This window comes from Macrotis lagotis, chromosome 4, assembly GCF_037893015.1.
Source record: "Macrotis lagotis isolate mMagLag1 chromosome 4, bilby.v1.9.chrom.fasta, whole genome shotgun sequence".
Taxonomy (NCBI): Eukaryota; Metazoa; Chordata; class Mammalia; order Peramelemorphia; family Peramelidae; genus Macrotis; species Macrotis lagotis.
Window position 1 is genome coordinate 54,313,778 of NC_133661.1, and position 13,300 is coordinate 54,327,077.

The following is a 13,300-nucleotide window of genomic DNA, read 5'->3' on the forward strand; positions in this document are numbered from 1 at the left end:
AGGGGGAGGGAGAGGAGACCTCTGTCCCCTCCGGGCAGGTGGGAGACAGAGCCGACATTGGCCGGACACGACAGAAAAATAATGACGTTTATTAGGGTAGCTAGATGTTCCTCGCCTGGTTCTCTGCTCCGTGAGCTACTGCCCGACCTCATCCCCATTCAATGTGAATGACATAGGGAGGCCAGGCTGCAGAGGGACCCCTTTGACCGAAGGGTTCATAAGGAAGAGAACCTGCTGCCCCTGGAGGCTGCCTCCCCGGAGGAAACTCGCGATGCCCTGCTGGGGATGGGGGTGGCAGGCCCTCCTCCCAAGCTCCCAGTTTATCCTCCATCCCCTACCAAGTCCACGGGCTAGGAGGGCCCTCCCAGATCAGGGCCAGGCCTTCAGCCTCCTCAGAGGATGCCCAGGTGGGTCCCTTGGTTAAGACTTGACGGTCCAAGTCTGGCCTGACTTTCCTTCCCTATCCAGGCCCAAGGGGGCACTGAGACAGACTGAAGGGAGGACCTGGGCAGGCCCGCTGGCCCTGCCCGTCTTCTAGTCTGGAGGAGCCTTCTGGAGCGGCTGTGGGACTGGAGACTCAGCCCAGGCCCGAGCGCTGCAGCTCCTCCTGAAGCCAGGAAGGCACTGGCTGCCCAAGCCGACTCAGCAGTTTGGACAGTTCCAGATTGTGGTCCCGGAAAAAGTCAACCAGAAGAAGGCGGGCCTGGGGTGGAGGAGAAAAGGCAGGTGAGAGGAGAGGAGGGGGCTGGGAGCCAGGCATTGGCTGCAGGCAGGTCCCTCCCCCCGGGGCACTCACCTCTGGGGCCATGTCTGGGTAGCGCCGGCCTTTACTCTTGCCCAGGCATCGCGTCTTGCCACCCTCCAGCCCTTGGCACCAGAACCCCTTCCCTTCGTCAAATCTGCTCAGCAGAAGAAGGCATCAGTCAGGAGCCTGGAGGGAAGTACACCAGGCCCTACAAAGCCACCGACATCCCCGCTCCCAGTCTCTGCCCATGCCTCTTCAGACACGTCCTTTCTTCTAGGCAGAGAAAAGCTTGGCATCTAACTCCCGTGCTGTTCTCCCCGCTCCCCCCCGGTCCCACCTGAGGGTTCTTGTGTAGTTGAGAACAGGGGTGACACCTAGGAACTTCTGGATACTATCCATGGAGGCCGCTGGGTTTGTGCGAAGTTCCTGTCCATCCACTATCAGCACCTACAGGCAGATGAGGAGATGCCAGCTTGGCTGAGGTTGGGGTCCTGGGCTGTAGGGAGCCTGGGCCCAGGGGGCTGTTACCTGGCCAGAGGGATAGTAGGTGAGCCAACGCTGCAAGTGGGTGGCGTAGAAGCCTGGCATGAGGCAGCGGCTCTGCAGGGCCCGGAGAGCAGGAGGGGCCTGGCGGGGGGCTGAGACTACCTGGTAGAAGGTGTGGTTCAGGGCCACAGGGTCGCCATGTGCTCGTTGATGCTTGAGAAGGGAGGTGGAGAGGAGGAGGGTGAAGTCTCCAGAAGGCTTCCCCTTCCTCCATCTGGCTCCCCAGCAGACTGGCTGCCTTCCCCCCCACTGACCTGGTACCAGGAGTAGGCCCGGTCGGCAGGGTTGGTGAGCACGGTGATGATCTTGGCCCGGGGCAGAAGGGCTGCTCCCCGCCGGGGCACAACCTCTGAGTCAAAATAGGTGGCACTTTTCTCAAATAAGAAGTCAGTGCTGGCATTGGAGGGGACGGGGAAAAAGTCCATGTACCTGGGGACAGACTCGGGGTCAGAGGAAGATGGGAACAGGGGTCCAAAGAGCTCTCCCCGCAGGCCCTTAAGCGCCTGCTGCATAAGTGGCCCGGGGCCGGGCACAGAGGACCTTGAGCGGCAGCCCCACCAGGATCCCCTCTCACCAGTCGATGCCCTTGTAGTAATTGGGGCCACTGAAGAACTGTATCTCTTCAAAGGTGCTGGAGCTGGGGAAGCTGCTGGTGACTGCGGGATGCAGGCTCAGGAAGAAGTGGACTGCTGTGGTGCCTGGGGGTGGGGTGGGGGGAGAGCTGAGAGCTCCACGGGCACGGGGCCAGGGCAGAGGCGACAGCAGCCCAGCGTGGCCTCGGCCAGCTCTGCGTGGGTCCTTACCTGTCTTCTGGGGGCCCACGATGAGGAACTTGGGGAGCCGGTCACAAGTCTTCTCCTTGGACCAGATGTCCTTGTGTCTCTTGTCATCGCAGGGATTCTGGTGAGGGAGGGGAGAGACAGATGACCCCTGGCTCCTCTCCCCAGTTCCCCCTCCTCCCTACTTTTCCTTCCCCAGCCCTTCAGGGGGACCGACCTGCCAGAGTGGGCTGCGTTCCTGAGGGAAGAGGTCAAAGTACTTTTGAGCCAGGGGGGCCGGGGGCAGGGTCTGCAGGCGCAGTCGGGTCCAGCACTGCAGGAAGCGCACCAGGCTCTCAAAAGTGTACAGGCCCAGCCGGTCATTGCCATAGTTAGACAGGTGGGTCATGAAGATGCTGATCTGCAGGGGGAGCCCCCGTGTCAATGAGGGCAAGTTTGGCCCAAATCTGGCCATCAGATTGGAGAGAAAGCCCCTCTCCCCAGCCCCCGGTCAGCGCAGACCCCAGTCGTATACCGGATTGAGCAGAACAGTCAGGAAGAGCTCTCCGCCACGGATGCTCCGGTCCAGCTCTCGAGAGCCCCCGGGGTACTCGTTGTAGAAGATGGTGTGAGTGAAGAGACCACACGTCTGTCGGGGCAGGACCTAGAGAAGGGAGGGAAGGGGGTGGGCACGGCTCGGGCCACAGGGCCAGAATGTGGATGGGGAAATGAAGGGCTGGGGACCGGCAGAGGGGGGACTCCGAGACATGCGCTATGAGGAATGAAGCTGGAGCTGGGGATCGAGGGCCAGAGGATGGGTTAATGGTTCATGGGTTTCGCTCAAGAGGAGGTTAAAGGGTCCCTCACCATGATGCCATTGTGAATAAAGCCTCGCCGGTAGCGTGCAGGGCGGAGGTGGGGATACTCTTCAGTGCTGGTCACCTGGATCCCCCACACAGATTTCCAGGCCTCATAGAGCTGTGTGTGGATGGGGTACACGCCCGAGTGGTGGGGAGCCACTGCATACCCCAGATCCGTGGGGATCCCATGCTCCTGGGGATGGCACAGACTCTCATCTGGGACTGGTGAGGTTGGGGGGAGTAGAGGGGTGGGAGGGACAGGGATACCATCCAGGAAGAAAAATCGGGAAACAGAGAACTAGAGGAAGAAGCGGAGGGAGGGGGTGGGGAGGTGGGCAGAGGGAAGGGAGGGGGACGTCCCAGTGGGAAGGGGCTTTGGGGAAGGCACCCGGGGGTCTCACCAGAGCAAACTGTTTGTTGAGCCGCATCTGGTCCGCCAGCACGGAGCGATTGTGAAACAGGTGTGGCTGCATGTGGCTCCACATGTGGGGGAACCACCAGAACTCGTTCCGGTGCCTCAGGAGCATGTCGTCCCCCGCGTCCTCCTCCTCCGTCCCTGCGGTCACAGACTGCGGCTCTCACTCGTCACCGGAGGGGGGGGGGGCTTGGCTACCCCCCGCCCCGCCATCGTTTGGGTGCAGTTCCCCTTCTTCCATCTTTCCGTCCCCTGCACCCCTGTTCCCCAGATGCGCCCACGGGCACACGGTGGGCACGTGGCGCGTCTCCCATTTCGGCTGCCTGCCCGGCCCCGGCGGGGGCATCCGCCCCCGTCCCCAGGGGCACCCGCACGCGGCTCCAGGAGGAGGGAGAGTGAGACCGCGGGCATCGGGGGGCATTCACTTACCCGTGTGGTAGAACTTCCCCGAGAAGCCCAGATTAAAAGTAAAGTTGGGGACTAAAGCCCTGAGTTTACTCTGCGTGGTGAGCAGGGCCTGGAGGGGGGGGACAGAAAAGGGTTCCGTGGGCCCGGGCCGGGGGCGCGGCCGGGGGCGCGGCGGGGCGGGCGGGGCGGGGCACCGACCTCCACGTCGGCCGCCTTCATGCGGGTGCCTTCTTTGCCCACGAAGATGTCGTCGATGTCCACCAGGATGTAGCGGTCCAGCGCCAGGCAGAGGCGCTTCCCGGTGAGGTAGGCCACGGCGTCCACGAACACCAGCTTGTGCAGCCAGAAGGCCAGGCCGTGGCCGAAGAGCACGCGCTGGATGCCGTCGTGGAGCCCCAGGTCCTGCACCACCGTGGGCAGGCGCGCGCGGCCCGGGGCCTCGGCCAGCAGCACCGGCTCGTACGTGCTGTGGTTGGACTGGAAGACCGTCCAGTCGTCGCCGGGCAGCGGCCCCGGCTCGGGCCGGCCGGGCCGCGTGAGGCGCAGCAGCGGGGCGGCGGGGTTGACGCGGCAGTCCCGCAGCCCCGCGTGCGCGCGCAGGGACAGCGGGAAGCCGCGCAGGCGCGCGCCGGGCGGGCCGCGGGGCGCGCGCAGGAAGCCCACCATGCCCACGCCGAACTCGACGCAGTAGCGGTCCAGCAGCGCGCGGCTGCGGCCGTCCAGGTTCACGTAGCGCAGCAGGTTCTCGTACACCACCAGCGCGTAGCGGCCGCGGCCGCCGCGGCTCAGCGCGGGCAGGTCCCCGCGGCCCGGCGCCGGCTCGGCGCTGTAGCGGAAGCGGCCGGCCTCCAGCAGCGCCACGATGTCCTGGCCCAGCGGCGAGAAGGCGCTCTCCACGAACACCAGCACCACGGGCTCGGTGCGCGCCGCCTCGGGGGGCCGCGGCGGCCAGGGCGGCGGCGGGGGCGCGTCGGCGCCGCCGCAGGCCCCCAGCGGCAGCGGCGGGGGCTCCTTGGCCTTGGGGCCGCCGGACACGTAGTAGGCCAGCAGGGCCACGGAGGCCAGGCTGAAGGCGCTCAGCAGCAGCACGAGGCGCTGCAGCTCGGGGGGCCGGGCCGGGCGCAGCCGCCGCCACGGCTGGAGCATGGCGCGGCGCGGGCGGCGGGGGGCGCGTCAGCTGCGCGGGGCTCCGAGGGGCGCCGCGGGCTCAGGCCCCCGCGGCCCCGGGCCCATGGCGGCGGCGGGGCGGCGCTCCTGGGGCTCCGCCGCTGACCTGGGGGGCCGGAAGGACGGGGCGGGGTGAGGCCGGGGCGCCCCCCCCCCCCGCCGGCCCCGCTCACCTTCCCCCCGGCAGCGGCGGGCGCGGGCGGCCCCGGGCGGCTCACGGCACAGGCACCTCGGAGAGGCCGGGCCTGAGGGCGGGGGGCGGGGGGCGCGGGGGGGGGGGCCCGGGACCCTCCCCCAGGGCCGGGGGGGCGCGGGGCGCGGGGCGGGGCGGGGCGCGGGGGGGGGGGGCGGCCGGGGCTGCTCACCCGGCGGGCGCGGGGCTGTGTCCGCCGCTCCCCCCGGGCGCCCGCCTCTCCCGGATCCGGGCGCCGCGGCGGCGGCTCCGCCATCTCCCCGCGAGCTCCTGGGCGGCCGGCCCGAACCACGGCGGCCAGGGGAGGCCGGGCCGGGCCCCGCGGCCGGCCGGGCCCCGGCGGCTCCCGGGGGCGCTTCGGGGCGGCCCTCGCGGCTCCGGGGGGCTCGGGGGGGGGGGCCCGCGCGCGCCCTCTCCTTCGGCGCTCCGCCCGGACGCGCGGCTCCCGCGGGGGCCCGAGCAGCCGCTCTCCGCCTCCCCCCGCCCTCCCGGGGAGTGGAACAGTCCGGGCGTGACGTCGGACGTGGAGGGCCCGGAGGGGCAGCGGCGCGGGGGCGTGGAGCGCGCCTGGACCAATCCGGGGCAGGGGGGTGTGGACCGGACCACTCCGCCGGGGGGGGGGGGGCGGGGGCGGGGCCGGCGGGGCGGGGCGGGGGCTGAGGAGCCTGGGGAGGGGGGGCTCGGGCCGCCCCAGAGGACCACCCCGGAGGCGGGGGGCGCCCCGCTCCCCCTCCCACCCCAAGTTCTCACCGCGGCCTCCCCCCCCCCCCCCCCCGCCTCTGTGGAGCCAAACACCTGGGAGAGGTGGGAGTGAGTGGCGCCGTGGATGGGTGAGAAAGTGCGAGATGCAGGTGTAGGCATGAGGGAGAAAGTTCAAGTGTGCGCGCGCGTGTGTGAGGAAGGTGTGCATGTGTGTATGTGTGCATGCGTGAGTGTGAGGAAGGTGTGCATGTGTGTATGTGTGCATGTGTGTGAGGAATGTGTGCATGTGTGTGTATGAGTGAGGAAGGTGTGCATGTGTGTATGTGTGAGGAAGCTGTGCATGTGTGAGTGAGGAAGGTGTGCATGTGTGTATGTGTGAGGAAGGTGTGCATGTGTGAGTGTGAGGAAGGTGTGCATGTGTGTATGTGTGAGGAAGGTGTGCATGTGTGAGTGTGAGGAAGGTGTGCATGTGTGTATGTGTGAAGGTGTGCATGTGTGTGAGGAAGGTGTGCATGTGTGAGTGTGAGGAACGTGTGCATGTGTGAGTGAGGGACGTGTGCATGTGTGAGTGAGGGACGTGTGCATGTGTGCATGTGTGAGTGTGAGGAAGGTGTGCATGTGTGAGTGTGAGGAACGCAGTGCACTAGCATGAGTGTGGAATGGATGTGTCACGTGAGTGATGAAGTATAAGTGTGTATGTAAGTCACGTATGAGTGAGGAAATGTGTATGTATGTGAGAAACTATGAGAACATGTATATGTATGAGTGAGAAAGTGTGTTTATGTGAAAAGTATGACTGAGAAAAAAATGAGTGTGTATATATATATGTGAGAAAATGGATACTTAAGTCTGCATGTCAGAAAGTGTGTAAGTAAAAAGTGTATGAATGTGAGGAAATGTAGGGTAAGAAAGTATGAGAACGTGTATATGTAAGCATGAGTGTATGAGAAAGTGTGTGCATGAATGAGAAAGTATAAGAGTGTGTGTAATGAGTATGAGAAAGTGTATTTTACAGAGAAAGTATGAGGGTGAGAAAATGAGTGAGAAAGTGCATGTATGAATGTGAGGAAATATATGTATGTATGATGATGTGTGAAGATATGTGTGAATGTGGAAGTATGTGTGTGACGTGTATGTGTATGAGAGTGGGTGCATGTGCGCAGCCCCTCCTTCAGGCACTTAGCTCTGAGCCCCAGACTTCAACAACACCGTGGACTGTTTAAATGTTATTTTATTAAATATCTTCAGTTCAAGGTTTCGTTGTAACAAAGCTATGAAGGGTCTACCCACATTCAGAACAAACACTAGCTAGTTTTTAAATTATTTCTATGTCATCATGCAAAAATTCTGCATCAAATGCCTTCCATTTCCTGTTTAAAAGGTGATTTTTTTTTTTTAATAATCTAAATTCTATAGATGCTGACGTTAGCCCCAGGAGAGGAGAGTAAGAATGCTAAGGAGAGGCGGGGCTCGAGCAGCCGATATCAAGCTATGGGTTTCAAAGACCATTTGTCTCAAAAGACTGCAAAACCAAACCATGTGGTGAAGTTGTCTGCGTGCTGGCAATGCAGAATAGAAGAAAGGCAAGGGGGCCCAGGGCCCAGAGGGTGGGCATGCACACGGTGACCAAACCGACAGAAGCTCTCACACCAGGCCTCTCCTGCCCCTCCTCACTCTAGCTTCACACTCTAAAGGCACTCCAGGGACTCCGGGGCCTGCCCACCTTCCCTGGAAAGGGGCAGGTAGGTAGGTCTTTGTGCAGAGAACTTGGGCATTTGACCAATTTGTCCTCTAGCACCTTTCCTTCTTCCTGTCTTCCCTCCCTTGTGACAGTAGAACCCCCTGGGAACAGGAAGGAAAATTTATTTGAGGGGAGCCATGGCCCTGGGCACCTCCTTTACTGGGGTGCATGCAGGGTAGAGGAAGGTGAAGACCCATGCAGACTCTCCAGCAGCAATTCTGAGCCTCTGTTGGTCAGGAGAGAGGCCTCTTGAAATAGGGACATCTAAACAAGAGTTAGACAAGCCAACTCCAGAGAGAAAACAAGATGGACAGTCCCACTTCTCCCATTCCTACTAGGTCCAGATGAGGTTTGAATCGGGGCCATCACCAAGAAAAAAAGCAAGACAAAGACGACTGAAATCAGCACAGAAGTAGAACTGCCCAAGGCTACAGGGGGAGTGGTGGGCCCTAGGACCCTAGGCCCGGCTCCATCCTGGCCAAGTCACACTAGAACAAACAAGAAGCAAAGCGGCAGCCCCTGCCCCTTCCCAGCTTGGGGCCTGGGCCTTGGGCCCAGCCTCATGCTTGATGGCGCATCCTCTAGAAATGGACGGAGGAGGGAAGGACAAGCCAGACTAACATCAGCTTTCTGCCTGCTTCGAGTGGACAACTTTCTGCAGCACCAAGTCTCCCATCTATGCAAACTGGAACAGTACAGTGAAATCCCAGCCACCAGCTCTCCACTGCTCTTCAGTGCTGCCTTTGCCACAGTAGCTGCCTGGGGATGATGCCATCTTCCCCCCAGGGAAGGGAAAAACAAGCTCCAAGCATTAGCCATCTCATGACCCTCCATCCAGGTTCACGTGCAGACTCTGGAGAAGTCTGTTCCCAGGACCCAAGGCCGGGCAAGCCGCCTCAGGCACCGCAGAGATCCGGGTGATGCTGCACAGAACTGCTTTGGTGGCTTCCAGCAGGGTCAGTGTCAAGAGTTCCTGCCTGCCCCCCCACCCCCCCGAGTCCATGGGGGTCTCAAACCCGGGCTCACTTTCTGCCAGGTTGAGAGTCTGTTGCTCAAACTCCCGCCCTCTTGCCAGCCCAGGGTGGGGCTGCGGGTGGTTTTAAAACATGATCAGCGGTATGGATTCCTTTTTTTTAAACAATCTTTTTTTCTTTTTCTTTTTTTTTTAAATGTAAAAAACACCTCGGTACAGCAGAGACAGACACGATGGGCGGGCGGGCTGCATGCAGGGGCGTGCATTGGTTGCTGCCGCTTTGTAATTTTAATTGTTTTTAAACCTCAAACGAGAACATGACTGCCGCTGTCACTCGGGCCCTCCAGAGCCGCTGGCTTCGAAGGTTTGACCTCTGGCTGGGAAATCTCCTAACACCACTGCTGGAAAGAACACAGCAGCAAGCCGTGGGGGAAGAGGATAAGGGTCAATTAGAGGAACTTCTGCCCACTTTGTATCTGTAAACACCCCTACCATTCCCAGGGTGGGAAGATGGAAATGGGACTCTAGCAGGGAAGGGAAACAGAGGATCTTCTCCCTTTTCCCTTCACCCCTCAGAACATAAGCTTCCTGAGGGCAGGTACTGGTTTTTTTTTCTATACCTAGTTCCTGGCAGTACCCTGCCATAGGAGGCAATTCATAAATCCTCCATCAGTTGAGTTGACCAATAAGCCTGTGGCTAGTGTAAGGTACTAGAGGGGATGTTCTGACATTTCCATTCCAAATGCCCACCCTGACCCCCCCCCAGCACCTGGAGCTCACCTGTAGGAGAGCTCACTGCAGGGGGGCAGCAGGGGCCCCCGAGCAGTGGTAGTGCACGTTGAGCCATTTGCCATCACGGCGGTGCCAGACCCTGGTCTCCTCGGACTGGCTGGTCCGAGGCCGGCCCTGACCGTCGATGTACTGGGTAAGGCGGATGTAGGCGATACAGGCTGCGTCTTCGCCAATGACATGCACGTGGGGGTTCAGGATGGTAGTGTGGATGGGCTTGTTGTTCTTAGACAGTACTGTAGGGAAGAACAAGGGTCAGGCCGCTATTTAGAACCAATGTAGCATCCCCTCCCCTGCCTTGCTGTCCAGTACCATCCCTTGGGGCCAGCACCTCAAGACTTCCCCAAGAATTCATTCTATCTCCATCAGCAGCTGTTGCCACAGCTTAGTCTGTGATAACGCTATCATATCATCCCCCTTTATCTGAAGCTAAGAAAACCACTAACTTGGTACATAAAAAAACCCACTTGTGACAGGAAGTAAGGCAGTTAAAAAGCCGTGACCACCAAAGCACTTGGTCCAGGAAGTTCCCAGGGTTCACAGGATCCTTTGGGGGAAAAAAGCCAATGGAGCCAGGTGGACAGATGATATAAAATGTCACTCTGGTTTTATTGAGGGACAGACAGATTTGGGGTTAAAATAGAAGGATGAGAATACACAAGACTTCTTAGAGCTCACGACTTTAAGCCTTAGTCAAAAGCATTTAGATAATACAGGGTTTTACCTTTGCACAGCTGCAATACTGGGGACGGGGTTGGAAACTGATATGGAGATGGAGTGATGGCATCAGAGCAGGACTGGGCTGAGAAGGTGGGAGGGAGAGAGAAAGTGTTTGTATCAGGAAGGGATAGGGAAGTGGGCGTCTAGCCCTGGAACGCCAAGGAACTGCTCAAAGGTCTCCTCCAGAGAACTGGAGTGGAGGGTCACCCAAAGGACCCAAAGCGGGGCCGCCCAGTGTACACGAGCAGCCTCTGACACATCACAAATAGACTGCAAGAAGGCATATTACTGGACAAATTCATGACCAAAAGGAGAGATGGATCTCAGGCTCAAATGAGGGGAGGACCCAGGACTCTTCCTGCAGGAAGAGGGTCAGTCACATAAGAAAGAGGCTCCCACTGGCCTCCACACAGTCAAAAGCTCTGGAGTGGGGTTCTCAATCTGTGGCCCATGGAACTCCTCCAAGGGGTTGTGGTCTGTAAACTTGGATAGGGAAACAAGTGCCATCTTGATTTCAATAGAATTGGTTTCTTTGTCATCCTTTGTATTTCACTTTAAGCATTTAAAAAACATTCTTAGAAAAATGGGATCCATAAACCTCACCAGACTGACTGCCAGAGGGGTCCAAGGCACAAAGGAAAAGAGCCACCACTTCAGAGGAAGACTTCTCAAAGGCTAATCAGGAATCCTGGAGACCCTTTCAAGGGGTCTTCGAGGTCAAAACTATTTTTATAATACAAAGATAGTTAAATTTCTAATGTGGTTAATATTAAGAGATATAATCCACATAAAGCATAGCTTTTTGCTAAAGTGGGAACAGCATGAAATCCTTAATATCTTAGAGCCCAGCACGTGGAAGTTTGGGAAGAGCTACTCTAGAGGGATGCCTCTTGAGTGCTTCACACATCTAAGTCGTGGAGGATTTATGTGAGGTCAAATGGGTGGTTGGGTGACTGAGTCGAACACAGATCCATCCAAGTTGAGGGCTTGAAATCCAATATCGTCACTGCTTTCTATCTCAATATTTGGAATTCCTAGCCAGTCAAAGGGACTATAGTACCACATCCCAAACAAGGCTGAATCCTGGCTGTGTATTAACCCCTTCAGCCATCTAAACTGCCCCATAGTTGACATTCTCCTCTTGATTTTAAGCTGCCCTATTAAGAAGCGTATAGCCACAGTTATGAATTTACTTGTTTGGCAGGATCAACCCAGGGGCGTCATTTTGCAACACTCAACTCCTGGCAATTCAGAGGTCTTGGCCTTGAAGGCAGCACTACCTTCCTGACACGCAAACAGCAGTCTTTGGGGAGGGTTGGAGATAATAGAAGCAAGAGGTTGGGATAAGCAGAGGGTATAAAAGGGAGTGCTGGCAAAGGGGAAGAGAAGGGAAATGCTGGGATGGGAGGCTGGGGTGGTGGGAGCCAGATGGAGGAAGAAGGAAGTGACAAGAGGCAGGTGGGAGGATCTCAGCAGCACGAACCCACTCACGATTCTCAAAGTAAAATTTATGGAAGTCCATCCCCTCTACCAGGTTCCCAAGGGCCTCAGGCTCGAAGGAGGTGAGGCCTGGATCGCAGATCTTCCTGTAGAGGAGAGTCAGTCAAGTTAAAGTTGTCAACTTAGGTCAATGTTTTGACCTCCTTCCCCATCAGTAACAGCAAACTAGCCAGTAATAGCAAACTGCTAAGAGGAAAAGTATTAATGGTAGAACTACTGGGACACAACCTAAGCCTTTGGTACTCTGAATGCTCCAGTTCCCTGACTTCTACATCAATCCTGGGCTTTCCCTCTCATCTACTAGAGTTACTCAATGGGGCAAGGCTATCCTATGTAGAGTCCCAGTGGCTGAGAGTTAGCACTCTGCTCCCCTGAAGTCTCATAGGAATCCCATTTACTTTCTAGAACAGACACTGAGTTCAGATGGGCCTCCTTCTGGAAAGTGAGGCATGCCCAGAGTATGCACTTCTACTCACGTGTAGGCTTCAAAATCCCCATTGTTGATGGCTTCAATCAGCTGCTCCGTGATCTTAATAATCTCTTGTTTTCGAACTGTGGGAGAAAAACCCTGCAATTCACCTGCATGGGGTTGGGGAGAAGCCCAGGAAAGCCCTCCCCATTCCTTCATAGAGCCTCATTGACTCCAGGTCATTATGCTCATCATAGAGTAGACCTTTTCCATCATTCTTTACCCTAACCATCTGTAGAGAAAAGGATCCTCCCCACCCTATCGAGCCCCCCAGGACAATTAATGAGGTATGGGTCTCTGGCTTTTTCCCTGCTCCTACATTGAGTGAAATCAAGGCACACACCCAGGAGATACATGGGGAAAAGATTCCACTGTCAAACTGGGACATTGGCTGTATCACTAATAATCACTTTAAGGGCTTAATATTCTATCCCTGTTAGGTGAAGTTACCCCCAAAAGTCCTTCTCCCAGCACTCAATCTCCCCTCACTGCAAAGTACTCAATCACCCCTAAAATAGCTCCAAATGCCCCTGATCCCTCTAGGCCAAGGGAATCAAGCCCTTGAGCTTTTCAAAAGGACAAGGCAGGAACAGGAGACTTTTGAGGACACAGGAAAAAGAACCGGCAGCCCCCATTCTCTCCAGAGGTACAAAGGGGTGAAGGGTTTGCCTGTGTCAGCTGGAAACAGAAGCCAGGGCCCCTGCTAGCCCCACACCAGAGAAACAGAAAGACAGCCCCAACCTGCTCCAAAGCTCCAAAACAGGCTGAGCTCTGGGCAGCAGGTGGGCAGCAGGCAGGCAGGCAAGGGCTGCGGCCAGGGAGCCCCAGAAGCCAGGGACTGGGAGGGGAGCACCTACACTCCCGGGGCAGCTCACTTACACGGAGCGCCACTAAGAGCGAAAGGCACCACCAGAGGGAGGGAGGGCTCGGACTGAGCACGTGCCAACCCTGATGGGAGCCCTGGCCCATCCCAGGCCATAAGCCTTTCCTCACAGGAGCGAGCGGCTGCAAGACAAATGCAAGCATTAGAAGAGCATCTCGCCGCAGCCAGTGTGGAGGGTAGGGGCAGCACAGCCAAAAAAACAAAAAAGGAAAGCACAGCCAATGGGGTGGGGCAATGGGGGGTGAGGGGCACAGCCAAAATGTCACAGATCAGGGGAGGAGGGGGCGCTCAGCCAACAGTCACAACTGAGCAGGCGGCAGTCAAGAGCATCATCAACCTTTCCGTCCCCAGCCATCCCGCTCAAGACCTCTCGCCATAGCATCATCTGCTCAGCGGATCTGGCTAGCTCAAGGGGGGCCGGGTCCTGAGGC

At 58.2% G+C, this 13,300-nt stretch overlaps 2 protein-coding genes across 15 annotated transcripts in view; both read right to left on the reverse strand.

Annotated features, from left to right (window-relative positions):
- Window positions 1-75: 75 nt before the first annotated feature.
- NDST2 (N-deacetylase and N-sulfotransferase 2) lies at window positions 76-4,894 on the reverse strand. The gene is made up of 13 exons (XM_074232859.1): window positions 3,931-4,894; window positions 3,754-3,841; window positions 3,311-3,465; window positions 2,917-3,102; window positions 2,585-2,713; window positions 2,288-2,470; window positions 2,095-2,191; window positions 1,866-1,989; window positions 1,546-1,720; window positions 1,274-1,444; window positions 1,083-1,192; window positions 797-899; window positions 76-703 (listed from the first exon to the last, which is right to left on the reverse strand). Exons 1-13 carry the CDS (start codon window positions 4,876-4,878, stop codon window positions 578-580), a joined length of 2,595 nt encoding a protein of 864 aa, XP_074088960.1. The 5' UTR covers window positions 4,879-4,894; the 3' UTR covers window positions 76-577.
- A 1,991-nt stretch (window positions 4,895-6,885) lies between these two features.
- CAMK2G (calcium/calmodulin dependent protein kinase II gamma) overlaps window positions 6,886-13,300 on the reverse strand; it is a 61,157-nt gene continuing 54,742 nt past the window's right edge. For 5 of the 14 annotated variants that reach the window (XM_074232866.1, XM_074232864.1, XM_074232870.1 and 2 more), the window contains 4 exons: window positions 11,994-12,069; window positions 11,509-11,603; window positions 9,289-9,533; window positions 6,972-8,906 (listed from right to left, as the gene is read on the reverse strand). In XM_074232866.1, the coding sequence (XP_074088967.1) occupies window positions 9,301-9,533; window positions 11,509-11,603; window positions 11,994-12,069 (404 nt within the window). In that variant the 3' untranslated portion in view covers window positions 6,972-8,906; window positions 9,289-9,300. Of the gene's footprint in view, window positions 8,910-9,288; window positions 9,534-10,021; window positions 10,100-11,508; window positions 11,604-11,993; window positions 12,070-12,865; window positions 12,992-13,300 lie in introns of all 14 variants that reach the window. The other 9 variants (XM_074232863.1, XM_074232867.1, XM_074232865.1 and 6 more) reach the window with 4 other exon arrangements.